Below are 18,613 nucleotides of genomic sequence, written 5' to 3' on the forward strand. Positions count from 1 at the left end.
GAGAATGAGACAGAGATAAGCTCTGCTCTGCTCAAGCTTCTGCCTTCCACCAGCAAAAAGACCCTCAGCAGATGGGGCATCTGGATTTAGAACCTGCAAGCTATAAGATGAGTAAATTTCTGTTCTTTTAAAGTTCCCAGACTCTGTTATATTCTGTTATTAGCAATGAAACAGAGTAGAACAAAAGGATTATCTTAGAACAGTTTAGGGTTATCTATAGGGCACATGTGTTTGCCAAAGAGACTGAGAGACAGAGAGCAAAAAATCACTTCCGGGGCGGGGGGGCCCACACCATAATCCCTTTTCCTTCATTCTCCTCCAGGGACCTTGGGCACACATGCGTGTGTGCATACACACACACGCGCGCACACCCTGTGTGAATTTCAATCCACTGGGTTCATGTCTCAAACCATGGTCAATTACATGGGAGTCCAGAGACGTAACTATTACACCGTTTGCTCGTATCCATATTAACTTTTTTACTTTCCCGTGTCTATTAATAGCTTTATGCTTTGACAAGAAGGGAGTCCTGTATCCTTTCCTCAGACCTGAAGTAAAGACTCATATCGAGTAAAATACATATGACTGCTAAATGACAAAAACCCTACTTAACATGACTGCCTTGTGACAGAATAATATCTAGGTTTTTTTTTAAAATAAAATTCTTTTTTTAATCTTAGAAGTAATATATATGTAATAATGCTGAATGCCCCACATTACATGGAGAAAATAAAAATCAACTATAATATTATGTAGAGATCATTGTTAAAAATTTTTAATGTGATTCCCCATTGTTTTATAAAAATCTGATTATTGGTCCTGGCCTGTCTCCTGGAGGTTAAGCAAACTAGATCCCAAAAGGCTGTGCACCTCAAATCTTGGCCACCATGGCTTGGAAGAGCACTCCAGGCAGGAGCACATGTGTGCTTACAGTCCCAGTTAAATATTTATGAAAAAGAAGTTTGGAGAAATAGAGAAGAAAAGATTTATGTGTGACTCTGTTCTGCGGAGTACTTTCTTGTTCTCCTTCTTTCTCTCTCATTCTCTATGGTGAGTGCATGACCCTCTAGCAAAAAGAGGAAAAATAATTAATTAAAATGATAGGGTCCAGCAGATGGCGTAATGGTTATGTTGCTGGATTCTCACATGGCCTACTGCAGTTTGAATCCTGGACCTGGAGGCTTGAAACTCACTCTGGGCACATGTGTGTATGTTCCCAAAATCCCAAGGGGAAAATGAGAGGAAAAGGGATTGTGGTGTGACCATCTCCCCTGGGGGATGAATTCTTGCTTTCTGTCTCTCTGGCAAGTGCACACACCCTATAGCAAAAATCTCTTTAAAAATAATTAAACATATAAATAAATGAATGAATAAAACAAATACTATTTTGTAAACTGCTTTTCTGTATACAACAACTTATTTAACAATTTCCTACTGTGGATATTTAGCTCCTTTCCATTTTGTGGGTATTATAAATAATCTCTAGGAACCAGCAGTTGGCGTAATAGCTATGTCTCTGGACTCCCACGTAGTCGACCGCGGTTCATATCCCGGACCCGGTGGCTTAAAACTCATGCCGGGTGCGTGTGCGTGCATGCCCAAGATCCCGAGAGGAGAATGGAGGAAAAGGGATTGTGGCGTGGCCATCCCCCCGGGTGGTGATTTCTCACTTTCTGTCTCTCTGTCTCTGTCTGGCGAGCTCACGCGCCCTATAGCGAAAAACCTCTCCCAAAAAATAAATAAATAAATAATCTCTATACATAGAATTGTAAATTGAGACGAAATGTATTTACTACTCATAAAATTTTAAATGTTAAAATATTTAATAAATTGAGTGTTTAATATTTTAGATATTAAAAATATAAGGAATTTTCATAGGTTGTGTAGATTTTAATTTTTAAAAAAATTCTCAGGCTCAGCCATAGCACAGTCCCTGTATAATATGCTAATACTGCAGTGTTGGAAACTACAATGGTGAACCATGGGTTTGAATCCCCATGGTTGGCTTGAAACAGTGAGGGGAGAATGTGAGTGCCAATATCTTAATAATAATGATGTGATGAGACCCTGTCAAGGATATCTCTCTCTCTTTTTCTCTTGTATGTGCATTCATATATGCATACATGTATGTATTCTCTATCTCAAAAAAAATTATCTTTTACAGCCTACAGTAATAGAATTATAGGATGTTTTCCACTTTACTAAAAGTGAAATCTTGTTTGTCATTTAGATGCCACCTGGGACAGCAAGACCAGGTTCTCGTGGTGGTCCCATAGGGACTGGTGGAGTTCTGTCTTCTCAAATCAAAGTTGCTGATCGTCCTGTAACACAACAAGGTTTGAGTGGAATGAAAACTGGAATGAAAGGTATCTAATTTAAGAAGACAAGTGTATTTATGCAGAAAATATTACATTACTATTTACTAAATCAGAATTATAGCACATAAAATTATTACACATAATTACAGCATATAATCAGAATTATAACATATAACTCTTACTCTTTGATTCACAAAATTATTATGAGGGTTAAATAACAGAATGAATATGAAAACATATTGTGAACTAGAAAGTCATATACATATATGAGCTGTTCATTTTTCTGAACATGGAACTTTGCTATCACTTTTTTCTTACACTTTTTTCTTTCTTTCTTTTTTTTTTTTTAATTGCCAGAAAGTACATGTATTTGCCAGCGGAGGGAGTAGAAACTATCCCCAAGTGGGACATAGTTATACCACAACTCCTTCTTTTTTTCTCCATCCGGTTAGGATTTTAGGCACACAAGCACATACATCTGGTGTGTTTTTCAAGCCACTGCGGCTGGGACTCAAACTGTAGTTGGCCATGTGTGATTGTCCTCTTTAACCAGTAGTCCTTGGGACCAGCCCAGCTTAGCTATTACATGAAGGATGAAATTTGAAATAAGTTTCAAGAAAAGCTTAGAATTTAAAATTAGATTTACAGGTTTATAGAAATAGTATGAAATGTTTTTTTGATTGTTTTCCTATCATAGTGTTATTCCTGGAGTGTCTCTGAGCTGCTTGATATCTTCTAAAGAATTTCCTTTCTCCTTTTCAGTCATCCATAGATGATTTCTGTTACTTATAATTAAGAACTCTGAGAGACATAACTGGTTAAATATTAAAAATGTTATTTAATAAATTGAGTAATAGTGTTTAATATTTTAGATATTAAAAAATATAAGGAATATTTTACAGATTGTATAGATTTTAATTGTTAAAAAATTCTCAAGCCCAGCCATAGCACAGTCCTATATAGCGTGCTAATACTGCAGTGCTGGAAACATACTATTACGTGTCCTAGAGTGTAGGACATATACTATTATCTTGGTTTTAAAGAGATTAAATGACTTGTTTAAAACCACTTGAGTCGGTAAGTCCTGTATTCTGATGGTTAAGGGAGCCCAGATCCAACATGGCTGACCATAGTTCAAATCCTAACCACAAGAACTTGATAAATGTGTGTGTCATGTGTGTGTGAATGTGTGTGCTTGTCAATAATTCTCACAAGATAGAGAAATGGAGAATGGACCGTGATAGGACTGCACTCCATTTGAGGGGTACTTTTACCTTCTCTTTCTCTTTGTTTCTCTCTGGGGAGTATGCACGCCTTTGACAATAAGCAAACCAAACCAAACCAAACTACTTAGGTAATAGGTAGTGATCCTTGTTCCCATGTTTTCATTAGCAAAAAGAAATACAGAACAGAAATATATCCCATTTGTTTGCCTCTAATCTTCCTCACAGTAGGCAATTTATCGTTTTTTTTTTTTTTTTAAGAAGTTTTTGCCATTGGGTGGGTGCACTCACAAGAGAGACAGAGAAAGTGAGAGAGAAAGTGAAAAGCCATTCCCTGGGAAGACAGCCATGCAGCAGTCCCTTCTTTTCCTTTCTCCTCCTGGATCTTGGGCATGCATGCTTATGTACCTGGCATGATTTTGAAACCACTGGGTCTGGGACTCGAACCCGTGGTTGGCCATGTAGGAGTCCAGCAATGTAACAGCTGCACCACCTGCTGTCCCTTAGCTTATCTTATTTGACTTTGGATCACTGAGTATTAGGTTTGATTGGGGTTTTTTATATTGTTTTTTTGTTTGTTTGTTTAGTTTTTTGCCATAAGACTCGCGAGCTTGCTAGGAGAGACAAAGAGAGGGAAAGTGGGGAATCACCTTTTCTCGTGAATGAGGATGGCCATACCCACACACAATCCCTTCTCCATTTTCCTCCTTGAATTTTAGGCATGCATACATATGTGCCTAGAGTGATTTTCAAGCTCACAGGTTCAGAACTGGAATGTAATCAGACTTGTGAGAACCCAGTGCTTTATTCATTTATTTTTTTAAAGAATTATTTATTTAATTTTATTTATTCATTCACTTTATTTATTTTTTTAATTTGACCAGAAAGACACAGAGAGAGAGAGTGAGAAAGGGAAAGTGAGAAAGCAAGCCACCAGGTCTGAGACTCTAACCGTGGTTGGCCATGTGGGAATCCAGCGCCCTTATCCACCACGTCATTAGCCGGCCTGAGAACCCAGTGCTTTAATCACTATGCCACTGCTGGCTCAAGTTCTGTTGTTTTTAAAATGTGGAAACTTGGGCCAGCTCCTGGGCCTAGCAGTTAAATGAGTTGTATCCTGTATGACTAACCACAGTTTGAATGCTGGCTCCATGACTTTAAGATACACCTGACACTTGCACATGCATGTCCAGAATCCTGAAAGGATGAAGAAATAAGAGAAGGGATTGTGGTGTCAATGTACTCCACTGAGGGGTGCCTTCTCTTTTTCTCTCTCTCTTTTTCTCTCACTGTCTCTCTGGCAAATTCACTCACTCTCTGGCCATTAAACAATAATACTATTAAAATATCTGTTTGTTTATAAAAAGTTAACTTTTTTCTGAATATTAATACTCCATTTTAATATGTTATAATGAGGTTAACACACAGATTTTACCATTAAAAACCATTGTAGCTCTCTATATGTGTTTAGAGATGTCTAATGATATGTATATGTTATTTTAAAATTTAATCTGTGGAGGACTAGTGGCATGGTGGTTAAGGCACTAGATTCTCACATGACTGACCACAGTTTGAGTCCTGGATTCTGTGGCTTAAAAATCATGCCTCTCTGTGTTTCTCTCTGTCTTTCTGGCAAGTGCTCATGCCCTATGGCAAAAACCTAAAAAAAAAAAAAAAAAGTGGAAGTACTCATGAAAAGTCATCATTTAAAAAAAACGATCTGTGGTATATAAATGCAATCATGGTAAACTCTGTAAAAAGTTTGTTTTCTGTACTTAGGACAGATGACTTATCAGAAATGAAGATACTCTGTTGGTACAAAATTAAATACATTATACCACTTTGGATAATATAGTATGTCATGCCTTTCAGGCTATTTAAAACATTTTACTTGTACTATCATACCACTTAGTTTTCTAAGTATTTCAAGTCAATTATTTAGAAATACATGCTTAATAATTACAAATTATGAAAAATTAGGTTAAAATTAAAGTCATTTAACTAATTTTTAAAAATCTATTCACAGAAATATTTATATTTAATATTACTTATTTAAAAACATTAAGGGTAGAAACACACCAAAAGTCTTTAGTGAATTCATCACATTTTTGTGACTCTATTAATTTTTCCTTTAAAGTAGAGCCAATGTCGATTATGATAGTACGTTTTTACCAATATATTTCAAAAGCTTACGTAACAGAGTTCTGGTTGTTACCCTTATGCACCTTGTCTGCTGTGACATTTATTATTACCTGGTCTAATGCCTCATTTCTCATTATAATAAGACATTCCCCTCTCTTCTCAGCATAGACCTTACAGTCAATACTGTAGGCCCTAGTCTTACTTACCTCTGACACTTTGCAGTATACTTCATCTGTTCCCAGGCTCGAGACATTTAACCAAGCCATTCAGTAAAATGTAAGATCACATTTCTAAAAATGTCTCTGATATGCAGTATTAAAAAATCATAGTCTTGTTCTCTGGGCTCGGACCTAGTTGGCAGTGGCATGGCTAAATGCACCAAGAAGATTGGCATTGTCGATTATTATGGGACCTGCTACGACGCCTCCCTCTGGAAAATGGTGAAGAAAATTGGAATCAGCTAGTACACCAAGTACACCTGCTCTTTCTGTGGCAAACTAAGATGAAGAGACGGGCTGTGGGAATCTGGCGCTCTGGTTCCTGCATGAAAATGGTAGCTGGTGGTGCCTGGACCTGCACCACCACTTCGGCTGTCACAGTAAAGTCTGCCATCAGAAGACTGAAGGAATTGAAAGACCAGTAGAAGCTCCATAGACATTTGGAATATCACTAGCCTACAATAAATGAGTTAACTTATGAAAAAAAAAAATCATAGTCTCTTGCTCACATAAGTAATATGGTTCAGTATGACAGCTAGTCGTTATATATGGCTACTTAGAATTAATTATATTTAAGTAAAAATAAATAAATAAATAAATAAGCAAACAAGCATAGTTCCCCAGTAGCACTAGCCAAATTTTAACTGCTTGACAGTTCCACTGTCTTACTTTATTGAACAGTGTTACTATAGAAGAATCTTTTCATCATTGTAGAAAGTTTTTTGGACAGCTCTGTTTTAAATTTTCTTTTCTCAGTTTCCATTCATTTAGCCTGTCTTGTAGAATCTGCTATCTTAACAGCTTCACCCCAAGTCGCATCTTCAAGTTTCTGTCATATCATGATTCTAAGGTATCCTCTTTTCCATTTCAGTGAGTTCTTTTGATTAACTGGGGATATTCATGATAACAGTGTGAAAATTGTGGAGTGTAGGGACTGGCAGGTGGTGTGGTAGTTAAGGAGCTAGACTTCTACATGGCTGACTACACTTCGAGTCCTGGACCTACCTGGCAGCTTGCTTTCTCACTTTCTCTCTCTCATCAAATTAAAATATAATAACAAATAAAATTAAATAAATATTCTTAAACAAAGAATTATAGAGTGTAATTCTGGTTTTACTTTATATTTGCTATTTTGATGGCATTTTAAAACTGAACACTAACTCTTAAAAAAATTTTTTTTCAGGTCCGCAAAGGCAAATTTTAGACAAATCCTATTATCTTGGGCTTCTGAGGTATGTTAAATAAACACGTCTCTTCTACTCATGATCATGAAGTTTTAGCTGTATTACTTATTAAGATAACTAGACATCTCTTGGACTCAAAGAATTATTTTATATTCTGACAATTTCTAGTTAATTTGGTTATACTGATAGGATAATACAATTAGGCTGAGATTTTTGATTTTATGTGTTCAGTACATATATATGTGAGCTATTTATTTTTGTCTCAGTACATTTCTGCTGCTATGACAAAATGCCATAGATTAGGTAACTTATAAATAACAGACATTTATTTTTCACAGTTCTGGAGGATGGGAAGTCCAAGGTCAAGTTACCAGCAAGTTCAGTGGTGTTTCTAGTGGTGCTGTCTAGGTTTCTTCACATAATGAAAAAGCAAAAGGGCAAAAAAGGGCTAAATTATTATAGTTCCCTGCATCTCTTTTGTAAGGCATTAATTTTTTTCCATAGGGAAATAGCCAACACAGTATAATCACCTTTTAAGACCTCACCTCTTAATACTTTTACATTGGAGATTAAGTTTCAACCTAAATTTTGGAGAGACATGAACATTCAAACCATCATTTGATCAGTTGCTTCAAATGATGCCAGATTTTAATTAATTCCATAAGCTTTGTTACGTAAATATGCAGCTCTAAATTAAAACTTTTTTCTCAGTCGGTACCTATAATTTTTTTTTGCTCAGTTCTTATTGTCCTATCTCCATTTTCCCATTTTATTTTATTGTCTTCTTCACTCATCATTTTGATCTCTTTTCTTTCTTATTTCCATTTCATTTCACCCATCTTTCCATTATGCCCTAAAAGCCCTGTTTTCATTCTTGGTCCTTATATATTCTTTTATTTCTCAATTGCCTGGATCCTGTTGATTCTCAGCCTCCTTAAAGGCAATAAACAAAAGTATAGGTTTTACTTATCTGTCCTCAAAACTAAAATCCATAAGAAAGATAGTAAGGGCGTCAGTTGGATAGTATCATTAATATTCAGTTACTTTTTAATCAAAAGAAGGAAAGGAAATACAGCTATTCCTGATCATTGGCTTTGCCTCTCTAGGATTTGTGCTTCTGCACCAAAGAATAGTTCTAGCTATTTGTGTAATTGTCTGTAAAGCAGTGGTATTGGGGTGGCCTACTCCCTCCCCCCGCCCCCGGCGCAGGTCCCAGAGAATATTTGGCAGTTTATTCACAAACTTCTCATTAGGAGGAGGTGCTAGCACCAGATCAAGATACAAGATACTCCTCCACTGCAAAGAATTAGATATTAACATAAAATGTCATTAGTACCACTGTTGACAAACTTGCTCTAAAGAGTTAGCAGGCAATGAGGATGAAAGGCATCTATATTTGTCTTCCCCTGTGGTCCTATTTTATCTTTTCTAATAATTAAAATATCTATGTCTATTTTTTATCTGTTGAGTAAGACAGGATAGGATGTATCTCATTCTTTTTTTTTTATGTTTTTTTTTTACTTTTTTTTTTCATTACAACTTGTTTTTATTTTACATTTTTCCACAGACATTTACTTTACATAGCAAAGAATTTTAGCTCATACTCCATAATTCTTGACAGTTTACAAACAACTTTCAAAGTTTCAAAATACTGAATTTTAAAGATAATGTTCAAGATATGTCTTATAATTTTGTATAATTTTATAACTCTATAACAACAGAAGCAGTATGGTTTCAAATATATATATATATACATTTAGAGTGCAGACACTCAGTATATATTAAGTGGGGACATACAATGCCTCTCCTTCATAAGCATGGCTTGCTTCACTCAGCAGTAAGTCTTCCATATTCATCCACTTCTTTTCAAAAGCCAGGGTTTTGTTGTTTTTTATGGATGAATAGTATTCCATTGAGTATATGTGCCACAGTTTTTCTAACCATTCATCAGTTCGTGGGCATTTAGGTTGTTTCCATGACTTAGCAATCGTGAAAAGTGCTGCAATAAACATCGATGTGCAAGCACTTTTTTGATTAAGTATTCTTTTGTCCTTTGGGTAGATACCAAGGAGTGGGATTGCTGGATCATATGGTGGTTCTATTTGTAGATTTTGGAGTAATCTCCAAATTGTTCTCCACAGTGGTTGGACCAATTTACAAACCCACCAGTAGTGTAAGAGAGTTCCCTTTTCACCGCACCCCCTCCAGCACTTATCATTTTTTGTTTTTTTAATCTTAGACATTCTGACTGGGGTTAGGTGATATCTCATTGTTGTTTTGATCTGCTTTTCTCTTACAATGAGGGATGTTGAGCATTTTTTCATATGCCTTTTAGCTATTCGTATGTCATCTTTAGAGAGTGGTTTTTTCAACTCATTCTCCGATCTTTTAATAGGATTGATTGTCTTTTTCTAGAACAGCTGCTTGAGTTCCTTGTGAATTCTGGTTATCAGTCCCTTGTCTGATGCATAGTTTACAAAAATATTTTCCCATTCTGAGGGCTGTCTGTTCACATTAATCACTGTGTCTTTTGCCATGCAGAAACTTCTTAGTCTGATGTAATCCCACTTGTCTATTTTAGGGATCATGATGTATCTCATTCTTAATCATATAAGCAACTTAAACTTTTTTTAGTAAATTTCACAAAATAATTTATATTATTGCTACATATATTTAAAAAGTTTAAACTTTGTTTAACTAGAAAGAATTTTCTAGATTAAAAGTATTGCTGACTTTCTTATTTCTTTTCAATTAGAAGTAAAATAAGTGAACTTACAACTGAAATTAATAAACTTCAGAAAGAAATAGAAATGTACAATCAAGAGAATTCAGTGTATTTGTCATATGAAAAGAGGTGAGTAATTCTGCAGTTAAAATAGGTGAGATTTTTTTAATATGTACTCATAGTACAAATAAGTATTGAGTAGTCATTCAGTATTTTCTAAATATAATACTGAATTTATAAATTATCCATAATGTTCATTTGATATTTTATGTATTTATGAATATCTTTATTTTATGCTTGCAGGGCTGAGACTTTAGCTGTTGAAATCAAAGAGTTTCAAGGACAACTAGCAGACTACAACATGGTATTTGCTCTTTTCTGAAAGAATTTTCTTTGAATATTTTCATTGCTTTTTACCACTTTAAAAGTCTGTAGGAATCAGCAGTTAGTGTAATGGCTATGTCGCTGGACTCCCATGTAGTTGACAGTGGTTCGAGTCCCGGACCTGGTGGCTTAAACTCAGGCCAGGTGCATGTGCATATGTGCCCAAGATCGCAAGAAGAGAATGGAAGAGAAGGGATTGTGGTGTGGCCATCCCCCCTGGGGGGTGATTTCTCGCTTTCTGTCTCTCTGTCTCTCTCTGTCTGTCTGGCAAGTGCACGCGCCCTATAGCAAAAAAAAAAAAAAAGAAAAAGAAAAAAAAGATTAAAAAAAAGTCTATTGTTTATTTTTTTAAAATTTGCTATAGGGCATGCGCATGCGCACTTGACTGAGAGAGACAGATAGAAAGTGAAAAAGTATCCCTCTGGGGGGCTGGCCATGCCACTGTAATCCTTTCTTCTCCAGTCTTCTCTCAGGATTTTGGGTGCACACACACACACACACACACACACACACACATGCACCCTGAGTGTTATTTAAGCTGTTGGGCATGGTACTTGAATGTACAGTAGGTCATATGGGATCCAGCTGCTTTAACCACCATACCATCTATCTGGCCCTAAAAAGAAGTTACCTTAAATACCAAATTATACATGAATACATACATTGAAAAGTTGAAAGCTTAAAAAGCACAGAAAATAAAGCATGCTTTCTCTTTCTCTCTTATTATGGAAGTAACTTGTCTTAACAGACTGATATATTGATATATCCTCATCCAATTTTTTAAAAATATATTCACAGTAGAGAGCACAGGCATGTATACTAGAGAGAGAGAGAGAGAGAGAGAGAGAGAGAGAGAGAGAGAACAAATAAAAGAGAGAAGGACTCTGGACAAGCCCTCATCATGCTATGGTTCTGTTTTCTAGTTCTCTACCTTGTCAGGATATTAGGCACATGTGCATGTATACCAATTTAAAAAAATATATATTTATTTATAAATACACACACACTGCTTCTCTAATATTAAAATAATTAAAACAATTTGAAAAGTATCTAAAATTCATTGGTACCATATCATTGCTTTAAAAACATTTGATCTTTCTATGAAGTGTTACAATCATGAAATGTTCAAAATTTAATTATTTAGCATATAGATTACCTCTATCCATATGTGTTATTCAAAGTAAAGTCTGTGCATCCTTCCAAAATAGAGTGTATGACATAAACGTAATCCCATCAAGGATGTTTCCTAATGTGAACTTTCAGAAGAAACAATCGCTATGGCAGTGCTGATAACTGTCTCAATCTTGAACATTTCTGTGAAGATTTCTAGTGGCAAAATTTTCTCCCTCCAACCCTGTAGGTGCTTTAGGTACTGAGAATGTCTGGTTTAAATGGAAGACACATATTTTCATTTTCCTACTCCTATTAATAAATAGTGTTACAAGAAATAAGAAATGTTCTACCATAATTCTTAAATGTTCTGGGAAATACACTCTATAACAAACATTTTACAGGGCCTAATAGTCAGTAGTTTTTTTTTTTGTTTTTTTTGTTTTTTTTTTTTTAGTAAATGATGTTCTTTTATAAATATAAGAAAAATGGTTTTTATAAGATATGAAATGATATTAAATGAAAGGAATTTTTAGTTATTCTATAATGTATTGGGTACATTACTTAATGTTAAAATATTAATAACATTTAAAATATACTCTTCATAGGCTTAATGAGGTAATACCTGATGCACAGAAAGCACTTAGCAAGGCAGCTAGTGTAGTTCAGCTGACATGTACTTCCTACTCAATAGGTCTCACTAGCACCTATTATTATTGTCACAAGTTTCAAAGTGTGATTGTTAATGTTACATTAATAAAGCTTAGTTTTTTAGAGTCAATTTTATTAAATAGTTTGTTTTGATTAGATTTTTTTATTCAAATTCTGGCTTCACTGCTTGCTAAATTTCTTTATATATATATAAGGTAGACAATAATATGTACTTCATAGAGTAATTAGACAAATGCATATAAAAACTAATAGTGGTGTTTTGTTCTTTTTGTATTTTTGTTTTTAGTTGGTAGATAAACTTAATACCAATACTGAAATGGAAGAAGTAATGAATGATTACAATATGGTAAGAAAATTTATAATTTGTAAATATTAGCTGTAGAGCCATATAAATTATATCCTCTAAAAAAAGTGCATTCATATCTAGAAATAGTTTGATATATCCTTATAGGTCTTAGAGATGAGTATTAGTGTTATTCTAAACACTACTATTAACTGTTGAGCTCTTTTATTTGCTCTTTTATATTTCTTACTGTTGGTTGACTCTCTGAAGTGAATGTTTTAGAATATACTAAATAAGACACCAGTCTTGCTCACCATTAATTAAAGTCTCATGTATTCATACATTTCCTTCTCTATACATTAATTTACAAGATTTCTGGTTTAATTTTTGTCCAAATGGAGCAAAGTACTCAGTGGTCACATAGTTTTTGTTTTGTTTTGTTTTTGTTTTTTTGGGGAGGGGTTTTCGCTGTAGGGCGCGTGCGCTCGCCAGACAGAGAGAGACATAGAGACAGAAAGTGAGAAATCACCTCCCAGGGGGGATGGTCACGCCGCAATCCCTTCTCTTCCATTCTCCTCTCGGGATCTTGGGCACGCATGCACACGCGCCCGGCATGAGTTTTAAGTCACCAGGTCTGGGACGCGAACCATGGTTGACTACGTGGGAGTCCAGCAACATAGCCATTATGCTAACTGCTGGTTCCTGATGTCACATAGTTTTTAAGACAAAGGGAGAAAAATGAATTGATGTGTGATTCTAGGTATAATACTAACTTTTGGTTGGCAAATAAGAATCTGTGTTCAGTGTTCATAGATTAATTATTTGGTAGAAAAACAATAAAATATGTTAGTAGATAACTTATTATTGTAAACATTTGGACAAAAATAACATCCAATTCATAACATATAGTTTGTAATTTATTTACAGTAACAAAGACAGTTCTATGGAAACAGAATTTATGAAATTACTCTTCTGAAGTTGGAGTTATAAAACCATGATAATTTAGTAGATTGTTTTTAACTTTATAGCACAGGAGAATTCACAGGTTAAAGACTGTATTTTAATGCCATATATAAAAAGTAAAAATTACTTATGTGTTTTGTCAGTTTTTTGGGATAGATTCAAATTCTAGGCTGGATATGCACAGGAAGACGACTAAAAGTACACAGACGAAATCAGAAATGAATTAAGAATAAAACCACTGTTGGGTTTATATTTAGCATTCTTTAATTAAATCCTAGTTTTAAATTCAGCTTTTTTTTAATTAAATGCTTGTTAAACACCCAGTAAATTTTTGAAATGTTATCTAAATTAAGTTTACATTGGATTATTGGACAGGTCACTAAAGACCAATGAATTCTATTGTGAGATTACGATGCCTATAAAAATGACTGGTGGTGATGTTTGTTAAATGAAACAATTAATTAATAGCATGTTTTTTCTTAACTTCTTATGTGTCCTTAGGACTATTATAATAATCTTTAATTTAGTTCATAACTAGAATAGTTTTTAGAGAAAGTTTGGTTTAATGGGTTTTTTTTCCTGTTTATTCAGCTTAAAGCTCAAAATGATCGAGAAACGCAAAGTATGGATATCATATTTACTGAAAGACAAGCGTAAGTACAACTCATCTAAAAATCAAACAAACTCATAAGTGAACTTTATTGAGGGATTTAACTTGTGAATCATTTATTTCTTTATCGATTTTCTTAAGTATTTTTCTCTGTGCCTTTTTTTTTTAAAAAAAAAGATGTTTGTAGTACAGATTTTATTATTTTTATCTATACCATTGAATGTCTAAACTCAATATAAATAAAATTGCTATGATTATATAAATAGGACTTCTGCTTCTAAGAACTGAAAATCTAAGATGGATAGGAATGTATCTACCCTTTATATCTTCCATTTAAAATTTTAACGTAAGCTTCTTTTCTTTTAAATAAGTTTTTTTGTTTATGAGAGAGAGAGGGAAAGATTTTTGACAAGATCTTGTCATGCCAGGATCCTTCTGTTCCTGCCTCCTAGCCAGTCAGGATCACAGGCTTATGCCTCCAGGCCCAGCCTGTTTAGTGAACCTGGACGGTAAAGTGAACCTGGGCTTCCCATATAGCCTCAGCCTCTGAGCTTCAGTATCTTAGCAAGTGTATGCCACGATGACTAAGTCTAAGAAAAGTCTGGGCTTTTATGGTTGGGCTCAGCTACTTTTAATTTGAATTATGATATTTTGCCCCCAATCTAGTGAAAGACATGATTGGTCAGTAGGTTATTTACATTGTTTCATTAACATTTGTATTTAATAGTTATATTAATAATATATACTATACATGTAGATTATATGTGCATCTTTATATATAACCTAAAAAATAATTGCTAACTAACCTTAACTTTGATAATGAAGTAACTATGGCAATGGTAGTAATGCCTAAAAAAGTAAGTAGATGTGATGTAATTAACATAATTACTCTTCATCAACGTTTTGACCTTGATTAGGTATTGTCCAAGGCAATATAAACATAGACAATGAGCTATTTCGTATAAGCACACACACAAGCACACCTATTCCAGAAGTTTATTAATATTAGTATCTTTATTTGAAACCATACTGCTTCTGTTGTTATAGTTATAAAATTATAAAAAATTATAAGACATATCTTGAACATTGTCTTTAAAAATTCAGTATTTTGAAATTTTGAAAGTTGTTTGTAAACTGTCAAGAATTATGGAGTATGAGCTAAAATTTTTTGCTATGTAAAGTAAATGTTTGTGGAAAAATGTAAAAATAAATAAATGAAAGAGAAAAAATATATTAGTATCTTTGAGTACAAAGACAATAGTTAACTCAAATTACTGAAATCTGGTAACACCAAATACACTGTAACACATTACCTCTGCATAAACAAATATATTTGATGACAAATAGGATGTTAAAATACATTGACATTTGGAAGGGAAAATAACAGAGAAGTCTTTTCTCCCCATCTTTCCCCATCTATCATTTGATACTACTGCTCTGTATTCCTTATGGGACCACTGTTTCATTTATTCAATCTGTCATTGTGTTGGACATGAATGTATTTATAATTAACTATGTATAAGATGTTCTCCTAGGTCTGTAAAGGAATGAGATATATATAAGCTATAATGTCCTGAAGGCCTTAAAGAGTTTAGAATATTTAAATCTTCATTTATTTCATCATTTATCTTGAAAGTTATTATACCCAGGTCAGATTTACTAGTATTATATTTATAAGTTTTGTAGATATTTCATTTAAAAACATAATTCTCATTAGCTTAAAAATTTCATAGATTTTCATGTCTTTTTGGTTCATTTGATTAAGAAAAAAGATAAAGTGAGAAAGCAAGCTGCCTAGTCTGGGACTAGAACCATAGTCAGACATGTGGGAGTCCAGCATCCCAACCACCACATTACCTGCTGGCCCAGATGTCTGTACTTTCTAGTTGAGTATTAGTCAAGATTAGTTGTCCTTTATAAAACATGTAATTATGGGACCAGCAGGTGCATGGTGGTAAATGTGCTGGACTCCCACATAGCTGACCATGGTTCACATCCCATACTCAGTGGCTTGAAACTCTTGCTGAGTATGTGAGCATGCATGTTCCAAATTCCAAGAGGAAAATGGAGGAGAAGGGACTATGGGGTGGCCATCTCTCCCAGAGAGTGATTTCTCACTTTCCCTCTCTTGTTTCTCTCTGGTAAGTACGTGCCCTATGGCAAAAAACTAATAAAAAAAAGAAAACAACAAAAAATGCAATTATAATTATAATTTTACTGCCTTCTTTTAGTCATAAGTTTATTGAATACCAATATTCAATGATAAGCTTTTATGTGTGAGATAAAATGTGGTCTTTGCTCATTTCTAATATTTCATTTAGTACACCTCTGAAATAACATTTGTATCTTATAATTAGATGATATTTTGGCAGAATGATAGATTATTATGTTTCTTTAATTATCTCCTTTCTGTAACATAATTAAAACAAAATATGATTGATATTATAAGAAATACTAGACATATAATATATTTTATGACCTTCATTGAAAACATGTTTCTATAAACATAATCAAATACACATTATAAAATGAGTTATTTCTTTTTTATAAGGCATATTATTATAGCCAATTTTATTTTTCTACAGTAGATATATAAACTGAATATTTTTTTTTGGAGAGGTTTTTGCTATAGGTCATGTGCTATCGCCAGAGAGAGACAGAGAGACAGAAAGTGAGAAATCACCACCTTGGGGAATGGTCACGCCACAATCCCTTCTCCTCTAGGCTCCTCTCAGAATCTTGGGCACACATGCACAAGTGTTCGGTGTGAGTTTAAGCCACTGGATCTGAGACTCAAACCTCGATCGACTACGTGGGAGTCCAGTGACATAGCCATTACTCCAACTGCTGGTCCCTGAATTTATTATTTATATACCTTTTTAAATGGCTGTTCTGCAGAGCACAGAATCTATATTATCTATAAATAATCTATATGATTTTAGTCTCTTTTGTTCTAAGAAATTATCATACATAACAATATTTTAAACTTTACTTAGAGAAATTTGAACATACACAAAAATAGCTTCTTGTACCCTAACGCAGCCATTTCCCAGCTATATTGTCTCTTACTCAGCTGTGCTTCATCTACACCTCTAGCCACTGTTCCTTTCCATGTATTATGAAGAAAATTCTAGACATGTTATTTAGTCCATAAGTACATTTTATTGTTTTAGAGAGGTCTTTATTTCTAGTATATATGCATATTATATATGTATATATATGTATGTACATATTATATATGTGTATATATGTATGTATATATGTATACACACATGTGTACTAAATTTCCCACGTGTGGAAAGTAAAAATTATAGATTTTGCTAGATATAATAATACCATTATTTGCATTGATAAATTTTTTTTTTTGAGAGGTTTTTGCTATAGGGCGCGTGTGCTCGCCAGACAGGCAGAGAGAGACATAGAGACAGAAAATGAGAAATCACCCCCCAGGGGGGATGGTCATGGTGCAATCCCTTCTCCTCCATTCTCCTCTCGGGATCTTGGGCACGCACGCACACACGCCCGGCGTGAGATTTAAGCCACCGGGTCCGAGACGCAAACCGCAGTCGACTACATGGGAGTCCAGCGACATAGCCATTACGCTAACTGCTGGTTCCCGCATTGATAAATTGTTAACATCATAATTGCAGACAATTGATTATAAAGAATTGGCAAATAATTTGCCTTATATTTTTTCTATTTTAGTCTCATGACCAGCTTTTTTATTCTTTTCTTTTTTTTTTTTAAATTTTCTCCAAGAGTGTGTGCACTCAGAGAGAGAGAGAGATGGAGATGGAGAGGGAGAGGGAGAAAGTACCCTCCCATGGGGCAGTGTCACTCTGTAATCCCTTTTTCTCTCTCTGTCTTATTGGGATTTGGGACACGCATGTACATTCACCTGGTCCAGGACTCAAACTGCACAACTGGCCATGTGGGATTTAGTTCCCTTAACCAAAAGGCTACAAGTTAGCTCTCGAGTCCAGTGGTTTTTTTTTTAAGAGGTTTTTGTCATAGGGAGTGTGCCCTCTCTGGAGAGAGGGACAGAGACAGCAAGGGAAAGTGAGAAATCACCCCCTAGGGAGGCTGGCCACACTGCAGTCTCTTCTCCATTCTCCTTCTGGGATCTTGGGCACACACGCACATGCATCTGGTGTGAGTTTCAAGCTACTGGATCCAGGACTCAAACTGTGGTTGACCATGTGGGAGTTCAGCAATATAACTGCTATGCCATCAACTGGCCACAAGGCCCATGTGTTTTGAACTGTATTCTTTATACTATTGTACTGGTCTCTTAATAGGTATCCCTCACAGAAAGTGTTTGGTTGTTAAGTTTGAAAAATTCTTTTTTTTTTCTTTCATTTATTTATTTTTACATTTTTCCACAAACATTTACTTTGCATAGCAAAAAAATTTAGCTCATACTCCATAATTCTTGACAGTTTACAAACAATCAAAATTTCAAAATACTGAATTTTAAAGATAAGGTTTGAAAAATTCTTAATACTTTTCTTGAGTAATCAGAGAGCAGTGGAGCAGTTTGACTTAGTAAAATCTCAGACAAGTTTTGTATTAAGGAGTCTTGCTTTATTTTGTTTAAGCAGTGTTCCCTATAGTAATTTGACTATATTGTCTTTTTGTTATAAATACTTTACAATATCTCTCTGGAAAGTGTTCTAAAGAACTGTTTGGGAAACACTGCTCTATCTGATGGATCCCATGTAGCTGTCCATAAAAGATTCCTTACTCCAGCACAGATATTTCAATAAAATTTATTTGAATTG

General features: G+C 34.6%; 1 protein-coding gene across 4 annotated transcripts in view; it reads left to right on the forward strand.

Annotated features, from left to right (window-relative positions):
• Positions 1 to 18,613, forward strand: part of IFT74 (intraflagellar transport 74) — a 98,756-nt gene that overhangs the window by 12,289 nt on the left and 67,854 nt on the right. For all 4 annotated transcript variants that reach the window (XM_006143077.3, XM_006143076.3, XM_006143079.3 and 1 more), the window contains exons 3-8: positions 2,231 to 2,366; positions 7,085 to 7,133; positions 9,841 to 9,939; positions 10,114 to 10,174; positions 12,263 to 12,322; positions 13,814 to 13,875. In XM_006143077.3, coding sequence (XP_006143139.1) covers positions 2,231 to 2,366; positions 7,085 to 7,133; positions 9,841 to 9,939; positions 10,114 to 10,174; positions 12,263 to 12,322; positions 13,814 to 13,875 — 467 coding nt within the window. The remainder of the gene's footprint in view (positions 1 to 2,230; positions 2,367 to 7,084; positions 7,134 to 9,840; positions 9,940 to 10,113; positions 10,175 to 12,262; positions 12,323 to 13,813; positions 13,876 to 18,613) is intronic.

Source organism: Tupaia chinensis, unplaced genomic scaffold (genome assembly GCF_000334495.1).
Source record: "Tupaia chinensis unplaced genomic scaffold, TupChi_1.0 Scaffold000093_1, whole genome shotgun sequence".
In the NCBI taxonomy this organism is placed as follows: domain Eukaryota; kingdom Metazoa; phylum Chordata; class Mammalia; order Scandentia; family Tupaiidae; genus Tupaia; species Tupaia belangeri.